This window comes from Hippoglossus stenolepis, chromosome 5 (assembly GCF_022539355.2).
Source record: "Hippoglossus stenolepis isolate QCI-W04-F060 chromosome 5, HSTE1.2, whole genome shotgun sequence".
Classification (NCBI taxonomy): Eukaryota; Metazoa; Chordata; class Actinopteri; order Pleuronectiformes; family Pleuronectidae; genus Hippoglossus; species Hippoglossus stenolepis.
This window is the reverse complement of record NC_061487.1, coordinates 18286353-18304494: the sequence shown is the minus strand read 5'-3', so window position 1 is coordinate 18304494 and position 18142 is coordinate 18286353. Positions and strand designations below refer to the sequence as shown.

Sequence of the window (18142 nt, the reverse complement as noted above, 5' to 3'; positions counted from 1 at the left end):
GAACATCAAACTGGTTCTTTTAGCTATTGTGTACAGCCTGTTCCCTGCCTGGTGCTGACTGGAATGACAAATGGTTGAGTTAGATAAAGGCTTCATTGGCAGTGAGGGGCCGGGGCCTCCCACTGAGAGGCCATTAATTAGAAGTGTGTGCCTTAACTTTAATGTTTCATCCTCCACATTATCTTTTCCCCCCACCATGATTTATTTTCATGCTCATTTGCTCAGTAATTCATTTTGATGTTACAACTGCCCCAGTTCCTTTGACTCCTATTTCAGGTGCCAGTCTTGTGGGATTGTAGTTTCCCAGTGTACTTGATCTTACTGCCAGCGTCTCCCTTTGAGAGTTTTAAGGGGGCAGGCAGTGGTTTTGATGGTTGTCAGGCGAAATAGTTTTGATGTCTTGATCTCAGATTTCCTCTTCCTCCTTCCTCACGCCAGGAAAACGTGTTCACGTTGAATTATTCATGCACATTCCCGCTTCCTTACACAAATGATTTCAGATATCATGCCAGTGGAAATTCATTACAATCCCCCACCTGTGTGTGTGTGTATAGAGAGGGATGCTCTGTCATTATTTCCCTTTCGCTCGACAAATCCCTCCCCATCCATCTATCTACTTATTTCTCTGTGATAGCTGAAGCCTCCGATTCCCAGCGGAGGCGACCCGAGTGGCCCCTCAGTCCGTGTGTCATTACCGCTGACCAGTAGCCCATCTCTATCTGCCCCCGATCTCCCGACCTCCCAGAGAGGCAGCCAACAAAATACTCTACAGCGAGGGGGGAGGAAGCAAAGGGTGACGGCGAGGCGAGAGAGGAGATAGAAAAGGGAGAGAAAACAAGGGAGAGAGGTGCAGGGGGGCAGCAGGGACGGATGGAAGGAGAGAGATATAGAGAGTGGGGAGAAATAAGGTGAGATGAACAACAGGGGATGGATGAAAACAGAATATAAAAGATAAAGCAGAGGAAGAGGAAAATTGGAAGAGGCAGAGGGAAAATGGGGAGATGGGTTGTATTGCTGGGGAGGAAATTGATGGGAAATAGAGAAAGAAAAACAGAGGGGAAAAGGGGAAGAGAAGGAGAATAAGGGCGGCGGCAGAGGAAAATAGACGGGAAAGAAGAAAGTCAGAGATCAGATGAGGCAGGGAGGGAGGCTCACAAATGGAGTGAGAGGGAGAGAGAAGAGATGCTATTTCAAGACCATACTTACTGATAATGTCACTCTACTTCAAAGCGCAAAGCGTTCCTGTCATGCTCCTGCACGACTCTGCCCCTGGAGAATTTCCTCATAGATCAGATGATAAAAGGATGCCTGACAGTGGAGCGCGTGGGGCTCCCGCTCACTCTGTGTGACACATTCTGGGCTAAACTGTGACAAAATATCAAAATATACTCAGGTCTCTGCTTTAATTCTGTCTCACCCAACACACAGCTGCTGACCGGAGGACCTGGAGGAGATCGACGGAGGCAGCGAGGCCGAGCACGCAGGTGGAGCAGGTGAAGTTCAGGTACAAAACTGTGTGAAGTTACATATTATAGCTCTAATTTCTGTGATAAATTACATCAGCACAACTGAGGAGGAAAATAGACAAATCAACTTATATGTAACTAGAATGGCATTGTAGAGCATATAGCTCCTCCAAGGCCCAACAGCCCCCTTCAGTTAAATCAAGCTGCACCGGATTGCACACACTCATAGATACTAGTCCTCTAAATGTCCCTTTCATCAAGATCAATGAATGATTCCCAGAGAAATGAATGATAATGTTGAAAAAACAAAAAGAAAATGAATAAAATCTGGATCCACACCAAAATCAAATGCCCAACCCCTCCACAAAATGTTATGGAAATCAGCCGAGTATTTATCCTTCTAAGAAACAAACACAGACGAAAACATAAGCTCCTCGGTGGAGGTAGAAATCTGGTGACTGATATTTGGCTCCTGTTGAAATTGTTCAGTGTGAAATGTTAATCATTTCATTTACACGTCTCGCCGGCTCACACATCACTGAAGTCATCACTCAGCCTTGAGGCATCACCCACATCAATGAATCTCAGACTGGCAGAGATTCCTGCAGCGTAATGACTTCAATCTCAGATTGTAGAATGAGCCGTGCGTCTTCTTTTTAATTGAATATTTAACTAAAATTAAATGAATAATATTCATTTTAAAACTGATAACATGATACATAATTCTCGATTTGTACAAATTCTAGGTTGAGATGATTTCATCTATTGACACAGCAACAGATTTCATTTGTGCTGTACGTCTACAAATCTGATATCCACCTGATGACTGGTGACATTCAACAGACCAGCAGTCGATCAAAGTTTCCAACACATAATAAGAGCATGTTGACTGTATAGAAACAAACTCTATTACTTTTTTAATGTTGGAAGCTTACATGATCGACCTCTCCAATGAATTTGATTCAGCATTTTACGATCTATTGTCCCATATACAATAAGATTCTAGTTTCCTCAAGACAATGGCAGCTATCGATGGAGGCAGAGGAAAATGTAAACTAGTATTACTCTGATTTATGTGATAGATGAGAACCAAAAAATGGTCAAACCCAGTAGTCAGCACTTTTCCTTACGACACGACAAGGCCTTTCATTAAACTGAGGAGAAAGACTTTTTAACAATAAAACCAAAACACACATTATTTGCAAGTGAAAATCATACAACATATTATGATATGCATGTGAATTAATAATAGATTCATGATTCGATTTGATTTGATATTATAATTCACCAAAAAACACCTAAAAAAATAAGAAGATTTTAATGCATCTGCTCAAAATGTTTTTAGCCAGTATTAAATTTAGATAAATAGAAAAATCTTTGAGTCAAGACCATGGTACAATGGTGCTGCAACAATTTATGTCAGGCTCATATATCAAAAATTTAACACATGTCTGAAAAAGCCTCAGAGTATCGCAGTTATTTATAATTCTAGAGGCTTCAGCCAATTAATTAAAAAAAACTTTATAAAACTCTCTTAAATCAAGGGGATTTCTGGAAGCCAATTATAAAGGATAAGTAGAAAGTTACTCGCTCGTGTGTGTCCAGTATAGTGAGAGTTGATTTAAACCATTAACGTGCTGCTCATGGTGTTTACTGTCCTGTAACATGGGTCAACATGAATCTGAGACTCTGTGCTGCCGGTGACACTTTGCTACAGCGAGCGCACAAATCTTCTCGCTGTATTTTTCAGCTGTCATCAAAAAAATATTGTCTCAGCGGGAGCTGCCAAACCAATATTCCCACTAAATTAATTAGACAAGTTATTTCAACAACTGCACTGTGGTTCTCCACAGCTCCACTGAATGTCTGCTGCGGTCTCTGGAGGACGGCGTTAGAATCAACACGCGGTTCCATGGTTGTTTATTATGTGAACACAAACTTGTGACATGTTCTGGACGTACTTATGAGGCCTTAAAATTTAGTTACATCACATCACAAAAGGTTATGAAGGCTGTGAGCAACTCATGAAACATTATGGATAGAGATATTATGTTATGCAGCAGTTGCATGCAATTCAATATTTGGCCATATTTCCATATGTAAGAATATCTTTATATTCAACAGACTAAGTTAAATCTGTTTGTGTTTCATGTATTTTTGTACATTTCTCGATTTGAGTACCTCCACACTTCCCCGCTAAGATAAATATAGTCTATTTTATTCCACTGTGCAGTAGATGAAGCTTCATTCCTTGACAAAGAATAACCTGCTTTCCGTCTCCCCTCTTTTCTTGCTGCCCCCCTCCCCTCTTTCGCAGGTCTCATGTTAATTCAGTGGATGATGTGAGAACACCACTTGTCATCTGCGCCCTGTGGGTTTCTACATGTGCGCTATGGCTTTTTATTCCTATGTGATGATGAAAAGTGTTCACGTAAGAATAGAAGCCATTTTACACGTGGGGAGAATGCAACCGACAGAAGTGAGAGCTCCCTGCCACCTGCTCAACTGTGTTTGTGATGACTCGAACATATGGCTGGATAAATGTAACTGTCTTCTGTTGAATGATCCTCTGTAGTAAAGATGCATTTATGCTGATCTGAAGACGAAAAAAATGAAGTCAGACTTTGTTGTGCGTGCACCTGTTTTTGCCTCTAGGCACAAGCAGCTTCCACTGCTTCCAGTGTTTGATGCACGCGGTGACAGCTGCAGTCCGCGGGGATGGAAGTGGGAACATTTGCAAAACATGTCATGAACAAAAAGAGGAAGAAACGAGCAAGGAGAGACCAATACAGATCTTTAATAACCAACTATAAAAGATGCACTTAGTGAACCACTTTACAACTTGCAAGAGGCACTGCATTTCCCTTTCTTCTCTGAATCTTTTTTGCACATTATTAAAATAAAACTTTGACATGAAGCATGACACCAAACAATCCTCTACCTACAATATTGTACAATATAAGATACATACAGTATAAACAAGATAAAGCACCTTTGTTGTCTTAGTAAATACTATTCATAATCAAACAGTTGTCTGAGGAGTTGCAGACACACATGACTGAGTTCGTGGTTGGTGTGTGGTATTATCAGTGCATGGGAAGAACTCTGAATACAGGGATTGGGACTGTGACGTCCTTGAATGCACCTGAGTTTATCCAAGGAGCTTTAGGAAGATATCAGAAGCTTTTCCTTATTTCGTGTCTTAACAGTCTACTTTTGAAGTATTGGATGGTTTACACAGTATCTTTAATAAACATTAGGGAACCAGTAAAATCATTGGGATGAAAGTACTGCAACTGCTACAGATCTCATGTTCCCTTCCGAGGACATTGGCGTTCACATTACAAGTAAAAACACAACGTAGCACCAGGTAATGTTTATACAAAAAGGCTAAAATGATCACTGTTGATGCAGTACAGTAAAGTTAAAAAAATAATACAAAAGGAATATGTTGTAAGCATTTACGAAAGGTGCACAGACAAAAGTCCAGGTCAGTTATGACGTCATTTGCAAAAAAAAGACTTAAACTGATAAAAATCATATAATGAATGCAAAATGAACATGCATTTCTTAGAGGAACATATTTTACTGTATTTTCAAGTATTCTTTATTTCTTTCCTTTAGGTAAATGAAATATAATCTCTGAAAAGGATAATATCCAACATAGGGGAAAGCAGTTCATGGATTTTCCCAAATAGCATATTCATTTTTGACCCAAAATTCATATCTGCCATTCGTCCTCACATTTGCATAATAACAATGTACAAAGAAGACATAAAGTGACTATGTAAGTATTTAAAGATAGCATTTCACAGAAAACAGCTGTGCAATCTCATTCACCATTATTCATTCGTCTTAAACATTTACAGTCTCTTATTCACAGATCCCTCAAACCCCACTCAGTTAATCGATTCTGACGTGTCCTTCCTTAAAGGAATCTTAAAGCTAGTGAGTTTTTGGCCAAACAGCTGGCTTAAGAGGTGGTTCTGGGACTCTGCTGTCCGGTAGGAATGGCTCTCCATCGACCTCACCCCCATCTTTGGCCTAGATTTGTTCAGAGAATTGTTCATGGGAACTGAAGACGCTTTAGAAATAGGGGGATGCAAAGAGCGCCCCAAAGGTCCCTTTTTGGTTTTATAGTCCCCATTTAGAGGGTTCACAATGTCAGCTTTCTTTGGCGTGCAGCTATCAAGCAAACTTCTTTTGGACTGCAAACCCAAGTTTGCAGTTTTGCACTTGGAAACAATTTTGTTGCTCACAGCGTCGTCCCGCACGGAGGACAACACGGGGTAGTCGCTGGGTCCGTCTGTCTTCCGTTGCAGGGAGGGATTCGAGCACTTGCTGGGCCGGAATTTCTTTTTGGGCCTAGAGTCAACACCAAAGTTCTCCTGTGTGGCCGGGGAGGAAACCCTCTGCAGGCTGTGGGGGGATTTTACGTCCTTCCTCTTCTTCTGTGGTCTCGGAGATTCTTTATCCTCATTTGAGACGGAGGTGTTGAGGGAGACCTTGGAGTGGAGGACAGGTGTTGATTCTGGAGCCTTCGTGCTGCTGTTTTTAGTGTTGTCGATGCTTTTGGCAGCTTTGTCTTTTGCCTGACAGCTGCCGTCTTGCTCAGCACCGTGAGACAAAGTTTGCTGTCTGCTGTCATTATTGGAAGTTTTTGAAGTGTGCTGCCACCGCTCGTCGTCCCTCTGCTGGTCCGTCACGTCAACGGCTAATTCATGCTTTGCTTGTGTCTTTGAAATGATTTGATTGTCTCTTGCGCCGACAGGAGACTCCTCACCAGGTGGAAGCAAATCGTTTTTTTCCTCCAACCGGGCTGTGTCACCTTCAGCTGAGCTTTCCTTCCCTTTAATAATCTCCTCCCCCACACCGCTGCTCTCTCTAGATGCTGACCATGAGGTCGTCTCTGCTCTAATGCAGACTGACTCATTCTCCTCTTTCACATCACATGGCTCAGTAATTGATTTTCCATTGCCCTCTTTATCAGGATTAGGCGAGGGAGTTGGGTCAATTTCCTCTTTCTTGGGTGAGGCAGACTCTGACGAGCCCATGTGAATACACTTCTCCAGCTCCACAAGTAGCTCAGAGTAGTCCTCCACCATGTCCTCGGTCTTCACGTTGGCGCTGCTTGTGTCGCTGTGGTATTCGTTTGCGTTGGTCTGTGTGGAGTCGTCGGCTGTGAAGGGTTTGGAGGACTGCGTCTCGGAGTTTTGATTTAAGTGCACTGAGCTTAAACTGCCAATTCCGCTGTCTGAGCTACTGTCTTGCAAACTGTCAGAGAGAATCCGTCTCTTCTTACTTGCAGGCGAATCACATTCATCTTCCTTGGATGCGGATGCTTTGACAGGTCGGAGAACACCTCGGAATTTGAAAATTTTATTTCCCCCAGACAGGTGCTTTTCCATGTGACGATCAAACTGCTCCTTTTTGGAGAAGGTGTAGTTGCAGGTGCTGCAGATGAAGGACTTTTTAATCACATGCATGACATCGGCACAGAGCTCGCAGGTGTAGAGGGTGGTGTGCTTCGAGTCGAGCTCGTCCGCCTCCTCGTGCGCTCTCTTCAGGTGCTCTTTCAGCGCCCGCGCATCCTGATAGGTGATGGGACATTTATGACACAGGAAAATCTTTTCCAAGTTGTGAACCACTAAGTGTCTCTGGAGTTTGAAAGGCTTGGGGAACTGTTTCCCGCAGTGGTGGCAGTCTCTTGAAGGGTCTTTGCAGTTGGGATGCATCTCCACACTTTTAGATGTCTCCGTGTTGTGGAGGACCTCCAGAGGGGTTAATGTGCTCTGCTTCACGCCTGCTCCGCTGCTGCTTTTAGCTTTGTGAAGTTTGGGCTCAGCCCCCTCCGAGGGTTTCCCATCTCCCACAGCGCGGTCTGCAGCAGCAGCAGCAGCTTTCTCCTGCACTTTACTGACTTTGCTGGAATCTCTCATGGCTTTGCTCGGGCGGTGCTGCATGATCGAGGTGATAAAGTTCTTCACGGCCGTCTCCTGCATGAAGCAGCCTGGAATGTCTAATATGGAACCTTGAGTCTGACCCCTCCGGGCAAACTGGGTGGCATGTTCCCGCAAATGTTCATTGTACATCCACACATCTGATATCTCCTTCAAGCACATTCCACAGGTCCAGATACCCGTCTTGTTCTTGGCGTGCTTCTCCCTCAGATGGTCTCTCAGTTGCTCGCGGGAGCTGAATTTGCGCTGAACACACATGTAGCAGGTCGGTGGTGGAGACGGGTTGTGGGATAACTTGTGAAAGTTCAGCTCGCCCAGGGTGAGGAACCAAGTGAAGCACACTTTACACTTGTACTGCTTATCTTTGATCTTTATTCCGCCATCTTGCCGCTTCCGGCCTCGCCGCTCTGTCACTTTCTTGGACTTTTCATCATCTCTGCTCTCCACTTCCACATTTGCAATATTTGGAGACACCGAGATATCGTTGTTAGAGTCAAAGAACTGAACCTCGGGAAGCTGAAATGTGGTGTTGATGCTCTGGATGTCGATACTGTGGAAGGGTTGGACATTCTCTGTGACACATGGCTCCGCAGGATATGGGGCAGCGGGAAGGGGCGGGGGGCAAGGTGCTTGTGGAGCCTCTGGTTTACAGGTGCTGGGTTCAGGGGTCACGCTGAAGTCAGTGGACCCACTCCATTCTATCAAGGATTTATCAATGGTGCTCTCAAGTGGATTCAAGAGATTGTTGCCGGGCCCTTTGACGTTCTCAGGCACATCCTTCTCATCACTTTGTTTAACGTCTGACAGCGGCTTGGCATCGACTTTCAAAGTGCTGTTGTGGCACATATTCAACAAGATGGCATCATCGATAGATATCGTCTCGTACTCACACTGGTTTGTCTGATCTTCAGTGAATATCTGCTCTGCCTGGTTTTCCACGAACTGATCTTTACTTTGCACCGAGGTTTCTGAAGGAGGATAATCCTGAGTCCCATCCGAGTCGGGCAGGAGCTTCTGTCTTTTGTTTCTTTTGTACACCCTCGTGCACTTTTTCCTTTTGGCCTCCTCATCTCTGGAGAACAGCTGCGGGAATGTGGTGTCGTCGTCGGGTAAGGCCTTTAGATCGGAGCTTAAGCCAGGGGGACTGGGGGGGGACGCATTCAAACAGGAGAGAGGATGTAACTCGTCTGAAGGGACACTGTTTTTCTCACATTTGATCTCGACCGCCACTTTCCGAAGAATCTCCTGGGCGAGGCTCTCGTCCGATCCTCTCTGGTCACACTTCTCCTCCACGGGACACGGAGTCTTTCTGGACTCGTCACATTCTCTAATTATATCCTTGTCTGCTCTTATGGCACTTTCCTCATTATTATCTGCACATACTTCCCCATTTGCCACCTCTGTAACGCTTGTACATTTCATTTCCACTGTATGAGTGACCGGATTTAGCTCTGCCGTTTCAGTAAGTGCATTTGTTTCTTTTGTTGGCGGTCGGGGCGCGTTGTCAAAGCCAGAGCCTGAAGTGACGGGGAATTCCTCTGCTCCACCAACAGTTCTCTCATCGATTTCCACCTGCTCCTCGGGAGATTTGCGGTGCCCTTTTAGTGCAGCACTTTTGAATTCAGGAGTTATTGCTTGAAGTATGTCTGTTTTTAATATATTCAGGATCTCATCAGAGAAAGGGTCTGGCTTTATGTTTAGCTCGCTGTTTTTGTTCTTCCTGGCTTTGTTGTTCTTCTTTGCTTTTGTTGGCAGCACAGAGTTCTGATGGCCTATTTCATCCACTGCCACCGCACTTGTCTCGGTTGCCATTTCCTCCCGGGCTGACTCAGTCTCTGATGCTTTAGATTTGAGAGTCTTATTTGTCTCAGACACCCCATCTATTTTTGCCGGGTAGCAGGTCCGTGAATCATCTTTATGTTCTTTCTCTGTAGTTTGTGACGATTCATAAATAAGCACAGTCCCCTGGTGGTTTGATGTTTTCTGCGGGCCGATGTGTTTTTCAGCTCTCACCAAATGTTTCATGGCCTTATGTCTCTTTAACCCTGGCACCGTCCGGAAACACATGAAGCAGATTTCACAGAGCACTTTCCCCTGTTGAGTGTCGCTCTGAGTCTTTTTCTGCGGCGTTTCTCTGTGTACTTTGTGTGTTATTGAACACTGGCCAGTCTCTATTGTGGGGTCCTTCTCTGCCGGGACTGGCGGGAGAGGCATTTCTTCATTTTCACAGATGATGAGTGGCTTAGGAGTGGGCGGACCATCTGAAATGTCTTTTCTGAGGAGTGCACTGTCCTCAGCAGAAGCCTTGTGAGAGTCTAAATTTACTGACTCATCCTCTCGCAGCATGTCAGCGTGGATGTGCAGTTGCTCAATAGGTTCAGATGGATCAGGGCGAATCTCCGAGTCCTTTATTAAATCGCAAGCTGAGGAATTTGCGCTGTTCGTTTCAGCTGGGAGACCCATTGCAAAACATGTGAATTTGATATGCTGCTGAAGGACTAGCGGTTCCTCTGATACATTCATTTCAGATGTGGTGTCTGTGTTCAGTTTCATGTCTGTTTCAGTTTTGTTGAAAATCAGTGCAGGGTTAGCGCTCAGGTCACACGGTTCACAGTCATCTCTCTGCTTCATGTCTTCGTTGTCGTCAGGTTTGCTGGCTGGTGAAATTGGTATGTAATCGTACTGGTTCAGGTGGGGAGGCTCATCTGCGATGCTGGTGTAGTTGAGGGGGCTGAGCTTGAACTCGTACATTGGATCTCGCTCCCTCTCCACCTCTGCTGGCTCGGCCGTGCCGGTGGGACTGGTGGTTTCAGGGCTGGAGATTTTACACTCTGTGATTCCCAGATCCAGGTGAGGAGGACTTATCAAAGAAAACTCCATCTCAGCTGTCGTGTTCAGTTGTTCCTCCTGGTTTAGAGCCTCTCTGACACTTTGGTTATCGTCTTTGTTTGAGGGCGATTTCCCATTTGGACTTGAGTCTTTCTCGACAGTCCCATTACTGCATTTGATGTGTGGCTGACATGAATCTTCCTCTAGCTCCAGTGTCTGCTCGGGTGTTTGGATAGAGGGCGATAAGAGAGGACTGCTTGATGGGGCAGCGTTCAGAAAAAGGCAGTGACTTTCCTCCACCTCCTCTCTGCACGGTGAGTTTTGGTGACTTGCCATGAAATCAATAGGAAGATGCTCTTTAATGTCCTGCACATGTAAAATCTCTTCTTGTTCCTGGATGGTGTCGAAGGTAAGAGCTTCGTCGGCTTTCAGAGAGTCACTAAACGGAGCGGCTTCGCAGGAAACACTGTCGATGAGGTCGTCAGCCTGTGAGAGAATCAACAGATTGTGTTGTCCCTCTAAAGACTCGGCTTCCTGGAAGGGCGAGCAGTGACCGGAACTCCCCGTGTTGGTGTCCTCTGCTATCGGACTGCGGGGCTGTTCCGTTGTGAAGATCTCCACTGACAAATCAGCTGCTGGACTTCCACCACAAATCTTAGCAGGGCTGCACATTTTGGGAGAAGAAAGTCTGATCAAATTTTCTTTTCCTGCTGTTTCAACTGAATCGATCAAATCATCTGAATGGTCCACTTTTAATTCACCAGGATGCGATGAACTAAATTCTCCATGGTTAAAAATAGAGGAGGATTCTTGCAGAGTAGCCATGGTGTCAGGTAAAGCTGGCGATGAAGGACGGCTGTCGGTTTGACCAATGATTCCCTTCACTGCCTCTGCTGCCTCGTAGCTAACCGTAGTCAAGTGTTCTTGACCATCACTTTTGTTCATAGATAAGTGATTCATGTTTTTTTCTGCACTGCCGTTCCCACAGGAGTCCTCGTGAGGGCCGCGTGTCACCACACTCGAGCAGCGAGCAGACTCAATCAGATTCCTATTCTCCGCGACATCCTCCTCTGATGCGACTTTAGTCTCGCCCTCACCATCATTGCTTTCTGAGGGCGCACTTGGCTGTGATGAAATTGGCTGGTTTCCATCGACGGCGGGGTCAGTGCCGACGGAGAGAGACGACTGTGACTCACTCAGAATGAATTCAATATCATCCTCCCGCTCATTGATATTTGGAGGTGATAATATATTCTCCGTCTCGGTAATTGCTTCCTTTTCGCTGTGATCTTCTCTCTCAACTGCATCAGCTGTCTGACATTTAATTTCTTGATGCTGTTGACTGGTGAGAGCGGCGACGTTCGGCTCCTTGTGTTCTGATATAATGGGTTCTTTTTTGAATATAGAGTCGGAAATCACCTCCAGGCTTTTCATGAGGTTTTCCGTGTATCTCTTCTGTTCTAAAATATCTTCCTTTGTTTCTAAAGGAGCCTGTTTTTCTGCACTTCTCTCCTTTGATTTCCCGTCATGGTGGAGGTGTGAGTTTTCAATATGTGAGGCTGTGGCGATCACATTCTGTGCATCATTGTCTTTTTCAGTAAAATGCGCCCTTGGTTCATTGTTACTCGGCGTATGGGGGCTGTGGTGTCCACCCATCAGTTCAAACTGGAATGGACTCGACCACGGGAGCCCTGGTTCTGTGAAAGGCTCAGAGGACATTGTGGTCACTGGTTCATCCATCGTTTGCACAGTGCACCTCATATCCAGACCGGCGGGGTCACTCTCCGACTCATCACTCAGACGTAAAGGTGAAAATTTGCTCATTTGCATCTGCTTGGGGACGTCTTGAGCGAGCAATGGTGGACTTTCCAACTTGGTCGTCTGCAGCTGGTTTTCGAGCTCCGTCACTATTCTCTTTATCTCTAGCTCATCCTCTGATGCGCAGCTGTTGAGATTTGTGCCGTAGTCGATTATTTTTTCTGGCAGAGACAAAGGGACGTGATTGTAATCTGGTTTCTTTTCACTTGATTTCTCAGAGTTGTCTTTGTACTGAGATATCTCGTCTGGCAGCACCGGGCTAACTATAAGGTTCCAGTCTCTTTGTTCCAGAAAGGGAGAGAAGGACGACACAAATTCTTCCTTTTTGTCGGAGGTGCTCTCTATTGAATGGAAACCCTCTTTCGGAATGGGCATATCTGAGTAGAGGCCGCCGTCGAAGCCTGCGAGGTCCCCGAACATCGACGAGGTGTCGAATGAAAGTGGGGATTTCATGAGCCCCTGTTCCTGATCCAGAGGATAGGGCATGAGATGGAGCGTATCTTTCTGTATCAACGGGGCCTGGCTTTCGGTGGGAGATAGACACACCTCATCCATCAGAGACGTGCAAAGAGACTCAGGCTTGTGCGCGTCTAGGTCGGTGCTCAAAGTAATCGCCTCTTTCTCCATGCAGACACTCTGTTTTTCAAACGTGGTACAGTCCGATAGCTCTGACTGTGTGGTTTTAGGCCCCTCTTCGCCTTTGCCATTTGTGTATGCGTCATTACTGAAATCTGTTTCTTTGTTGATGATGGGAGAGTGTGAATCAAAGTGGAGCTGCTTGTTATCCGTGCTCTGCGTTGCTTCTTCTTTGAGGCACGTGCCGTCGGCTCTGTGCAGAGTGTCTCTGTCTGAGCTGACTGCTGTGCCCGTTTCTTTTCTGTGAGACACCAGCTTCTCTCTTGATTTTGTATGAGAGCTTCTGCTTCTTTCATAGTTTCTCATTGTGTCTTTTGCTTTTTGCCAGGATGACACCGGATTAGCATCGTCTGTGTTCGAGTGATGCTTTGGATCCGGTGTACTGTCTTTGTTCTCAGAAAGAACCCCTTTGTCAGCGTTATACTTCCTGACAGGTTTAGAGAACGTCAGTGCTAGTGTGCTGGAGTCTTTACATAACTTCTGTGGGGAGGACCTTTCGTAGGTTTTCTGCTCGGAAGACTCTTTCTTTTTCATGTCCGTCTTCTTCTCACAGTCTGAGTCAGTGCGATCAGTGCTTTTGGGGCTGTTGATGCTTTCACTTGAAACACTCACAGATGTGCTGAGTTCACTGCTTGTCGATGACCGGCTCCCCCTTCTCCGGAGTCTCTGGTGAGAACCGTGTTTCTCAGGCGAGAGAGAAACGTCCTCGCTTTTCTTCACCTCAAAACACTCCTTTGACTCGTGCCTCCACGCCGCCTGGTCCCTCTCGCTGCGTGCTCGCCATTTGCACTCTTTGGTGTACGTGTATTTACAGCGGCTGCTTTGATTTAGTCGGCCTTGGCTGGCTATCTTCACAGGCTCACATTCGTCCTCTGAGTCTGAGACATAGTCATATTCTCCGAACGCAGGGTTCTGTACAGTGGGAGTCAGTCTCTCCATCACCAAGGATAACTGGAGGTTTTTGGTGCCTTTAACATGGAGCTTATTGAGCTTATTTTTCTGCTGAACTATTTTGTGGATGAGTTCTTTGCTCCAGGTGCCGCCTCCAGAGCTTTTCCTCTTGCTCTCTTTCATTGCAGCTCTTGAGGTTGGAGATGTGGAGAGCAGTGAGGGCGTTGACCCTCGAAGTGCGGAGCCGTCCTGAAAGCTTTTACTACCACACCGTTCGGACAGCTTGCTGGATAAAAGGAATCTGTGTGCGCCTGCGTTTTCATCCTCGCTCTTGCACAGCTTTCTCGTCTCTTTCACTTTGCTATCTTGTTCCCTCCTCGTCTCCCTCGAGGCGATTCTTGAATTTTTATGAGAGGCTTCTTTCTTTATGCTAATCTTCTCATCTTGTTCCAAATTCAGAGACATTTTCTCAAGTTTGCTCTCTGTGTACTGTTTACCTGTCTCGGGGCTTTCAACATCAGAGTCGTAAAAACACTTTCCCTGTGTGAAAGGCCTGTCATCATCTGCTGCTTGTTTATTTTTGCTCTCAATGACCAGGCACTCTTTGGTTTTCATACATTGTTTGTTCGACGTTGCTTTGACGGTGGTGAGCTCGTCATCGGCGAACGCATCGATGAAGCTGCTGTCTATCTCTGCATTGTCTGACTGATAGCCCAGTCCATTCAAGGCCTCTGTGATTAGGCTGTCTAATTTGGCATCCTCGATTTCCAAGTCAGGGAGAGGGACAGGGATGTTGCTTGGGCCAGAGAACAAGTTCAGTTTCATGGGATCATCTTTACTGTCTCCTTTGGTTTCACTGTCAGACATCAGCTCTCCATTTTTATTGAGGCCCAACAGGGAAAGGTGAAGGTCAGACGGGCACCTGGTCATTGAAACATTCGACACGGACGGCACTGCTTTGGACGGTTCTGCGTGAAACTTCCTGCTGTCCTCCATCTTTGATATGTCTTTGAGGTCATTTTGTGCAAACGTGTGTTGAGCACAGTATTGCTTATGGCCGAGAAACGAAGCCAGGTTATTGAAGTTCTGATCGCACTGCTTGCACGTGAGAAGCACGTCTAACTGGTCGAGATTGGCTGTGGCTAATGAGGTGGCTAACAGCTGATGTGCGGAGTACGGCGGTGGAGGCTGGTGATGCTCCACCCCAAAACTGTCCATGTAACCTTTGTTTCCGTCCATCGCCGTCTTTTGGTGCGTGCTGTTTTGCAAGTAGCTCATCATGTCATCTTTGGCTCGGTCTGGGGCGTACGTGAGGTTTCGTGACGCATCCGAATGAAACTGGTGGTTGTGAGGGCTCAGGTGATCTGATGGCAGCTGAGTCTTTGTTTGGGGCTGGTGGTAAAATGTGTGCGGCGGTGCTGACTTTGACATTTGACTGTCCTCTGAGCTGATGTTTACAGGGCTGGTGGACGCTGGGGAGAGGGAGGAGCAGGTACTACTAGATGCGTGGTTCTGAACTGGGGAGGGCAAAGGGGATTCATAAGGCGACACCATCATAAGTCCCATAGGCGGGACCTGTAACGGTGGGTAGCTGTAGTTTCTTGACACCACTGGAAGAGACTGGTTGAGTCCAAAGTATACAGCCTTATTTTTAGACTCGCATACTTGTGCGTGGCTCATCTCTACTTTGAAAGTCGAGACTGTGTTATGTTTCACAGTCTCCTGTCTCTGGTTTGAAAACCCATCGCTGGTCCTGCTGTTCTGAAAAGAGCCGGGGGTTTTCAGGGAGCTGTGTTTATGTGATTTACTGTCATCCTGCCAGTCGGAGGGGGAAACAATGTAGGGCAATTTTTGATTGCTTATTTGCCGAGATAACTCGACTCTGTTTTGGTTTGGCATGGCAGAGGTGGGCCGTATCTGCTGCCAGGGCATTCTGCTCGTCTTAGATGAATTTGGCCTTTGGTCAAGAGCTGGCTGCTCCTGGAACTGAAACTTATCGTTCATGTCAGAATACTGAATTGAGTTTTGGTCAGCTGGTGAATATGTCTTACTAGGACCCTCCCAGGAGTGTGGTATCCTATTAAGAACCTTATTATTAATGTTTTTATCGAAGGTCATTGAGCCTGTGTGAATGTTATTGACCGGAGGGCTGTTAAATGTTTTGCTGGAAAAGTGCATGTGTGAGCCCGAGCCTTGTTGTGAATTATTTCTTGCGTGGTGCACAGTTCCTTGTATGAATGTTCTCTGGTTGGCAGCTGTGTCTTTAGGGTGGCAGCTCCTCTTACTCCCCGAGGTGATTGTTGCATCTCTACTGTCTGCCTGTCCGTTAGTGTCTGTGCTCTCAGGCAACGAAGTCTTCCCCTGCTCTGTCTGCTGCGAGCTGGAGCCAGAGCTGTCACTGCTGGCTGAGTCCTCACTCATATTCCTTGGACACTGGATGGAGGAGGCTACTCCTTGAATATAATGTGACTGTGGGGAGTGAGAATAAGAGCTTCCATCCTCAGACTGCTGCTCATTACTGAACTGAGCGCTGTTGGGAGCAATGTTTTGTCCATCTCCGGCTGTAAAGGAAAATGAGTTGTGGGTCACGTGAACGGAACCTATGGAGGAGTCTGTAAAGTCTTGTGATTGAGAGTTCTGTTCACAGGAAAAAGAGTCAGAGGTCGATTCTTCCAAGAAATTATATCCATATTGAAAAGGACCCGGCACGAAGGCACTTGCTTTGTTGGCTTCTGAGAGGGCAGTGGATTTTTGTGACGAAACCCCATAGGTAGCACCGTTAAAAGTCCGTTCAGGGGACTGCCATGTATTAGAGCCACTCAGATGAAAGTCTGCCAGCAATAGCTGACTGCCAGGCTGCGTGCTGCTGTTCTCCATCGAGGCAGACTGCTGCTGCTGCTGGGACAGAGGTGGGTGCGGGAGGGAGGATGTTGCACTTGAGGAGACCAGTGCCTGTGAGGTATAACTTGGGGAGGTGAGGTTAGAGGAGGCCTCCTGGAAGCAGCGGCTGTAGTTGAGCTCTTCTTGTTGTAGTTCGGCCTCTCTCTCTGGTATACTGGGGACGTGGAATCTGTAGCTGCCCATGAGCGGGCCACGACTGGTCTCCAACTTCTTGGGTGGTGCAACCTTCTGCTGTGGGTAGGCGATGCCGATGGGGTTGTTGGAGCGAGGATTTGTAATGCTAAGTCGGTACAGCTGTTGCGGGTTGCCACGCTCTGCCTTCCCCGACCGCTTCCCCTTCTCTCGGCTGCGGCCCTTTCCGCTCGGGGACTGGGGGCTGCCTTTACCACTTGACCAAGTCCTGTCAGTGGCAAACTTGGATCTGTTCTGCAGTGACCTGAAGTCAATCTTCCCTGCTTGCTGTGGCCGTATGACAGCCTCTCGCTGCTGAGGACAGTCCCTTTCCTTCTCTAGTTTTTCAACTTTGGCCCCTCTGCTGCTGGCTCTGGCCTCAGTGCCGGTGCTTGAAAAGTGCTCTGAAGACTCCTTTGTGGTTTTGTCTCTATGCTGTTCCAGTGCCTTCCCCTCATCCTGCAGTTTGGACTCAGCCTCCAGCTCTTTGACAGCGTGCAATCGCTGAGTCTCTCCTGCCATGGTGCACAATGCGTGCTGTGAAGGCCTGGTCCTCAGTGCTATCTGGGAGACAGGGGCATCGTCCTCTGGGTTGTATGAATCAGTAAATGTCCAGGGGCAGGAACTGCAGGGACAGGACTGCTTGCTGCAGGCTCATCTCTGCACCCTCATTGCGTACCACGGATCTGGCACAGGAGCAAGTACACCTGGAGAGAAAAGAGAGTAGAGATGATCAGATGACAAGTTTCAAATGAGAACAAATCTGGCAATACTATTCCAACATGCAAACGAAGCATCAAACACCTTCATGAAAGTATAATGTATCTTTCAAACACATAAAAAAACATTTATTTAGTCCAGATATCAATATGAAGAACAAAACTGTGTCAAAAGGCACATTCTTACATAATTATAGGTTAAAAGATTCATTAAATATAATGGAAGCATCTTCTTTTATATGAAAGATGAGGTACCATTACTATAATCCTAGTTTCCACCAGCAGGGAGCACTATTGCATCATTACACAGTGGACAAAGAATCAGCGTAATCAATAGGGAATTTCCAAATATGGCCAAACTCATACTCAGAGGCTTGGAGAAACTACTAACACTTTAATTTCTGAAAACAAGTCACTTTTAACAAAATAAATTTGGTTCCATCTGAGTGTTGGGTGAGTGTCCCTGCTCTGCAGCTGTAGATTCCTTGTCAAAATTAGTTTAGACTAAATTGGTTTTCCCTGAAGTTTTGAAATGATGGAGCTCACTACAGTTACTAACGATGAGAAAAAACTACAGTGCGTGGATCCAGAGAGTGCTGCCAGTAAATGAATCACAGACTCCTTAAGAGCAGGGACACAATGCCACAGTGTTCTATTGCTACACAGTGCTGCAGGTTTAGATCATGGAGGAATATCAGGGATTATTCAGTCAGCCATTAGACAGTGAGAACTACTGGCACCCTGACGTTTG

General features: G+C 46.3%; 1 protein-coding gene across 1 annotated transcript in view; it reads right to left on the bottom strand.

Moving 5' to 3' along the window:
• Positions 1–4243: 4243 nt before the first annotated feature.
• Positions 4244–18142, bottom strand: part of LOC124851115 (zinc finger protein 469) — a 42593-nt gene continuing 28694 nt past the window's right edge. The window contains exon 2 of the mRNA XM_035157877.2: positions 4244–17379. Coding sequence (XP_035013768.2) covers positions 5366–17194 — 11829 coding nt within the window. The 5' untranslated portion in view covers positions 17195–17379 and the 3' untranslated portion in view covers positions 4244–5365. The remainder of the gene's footprint in view (positions 17380–18142) is intronic.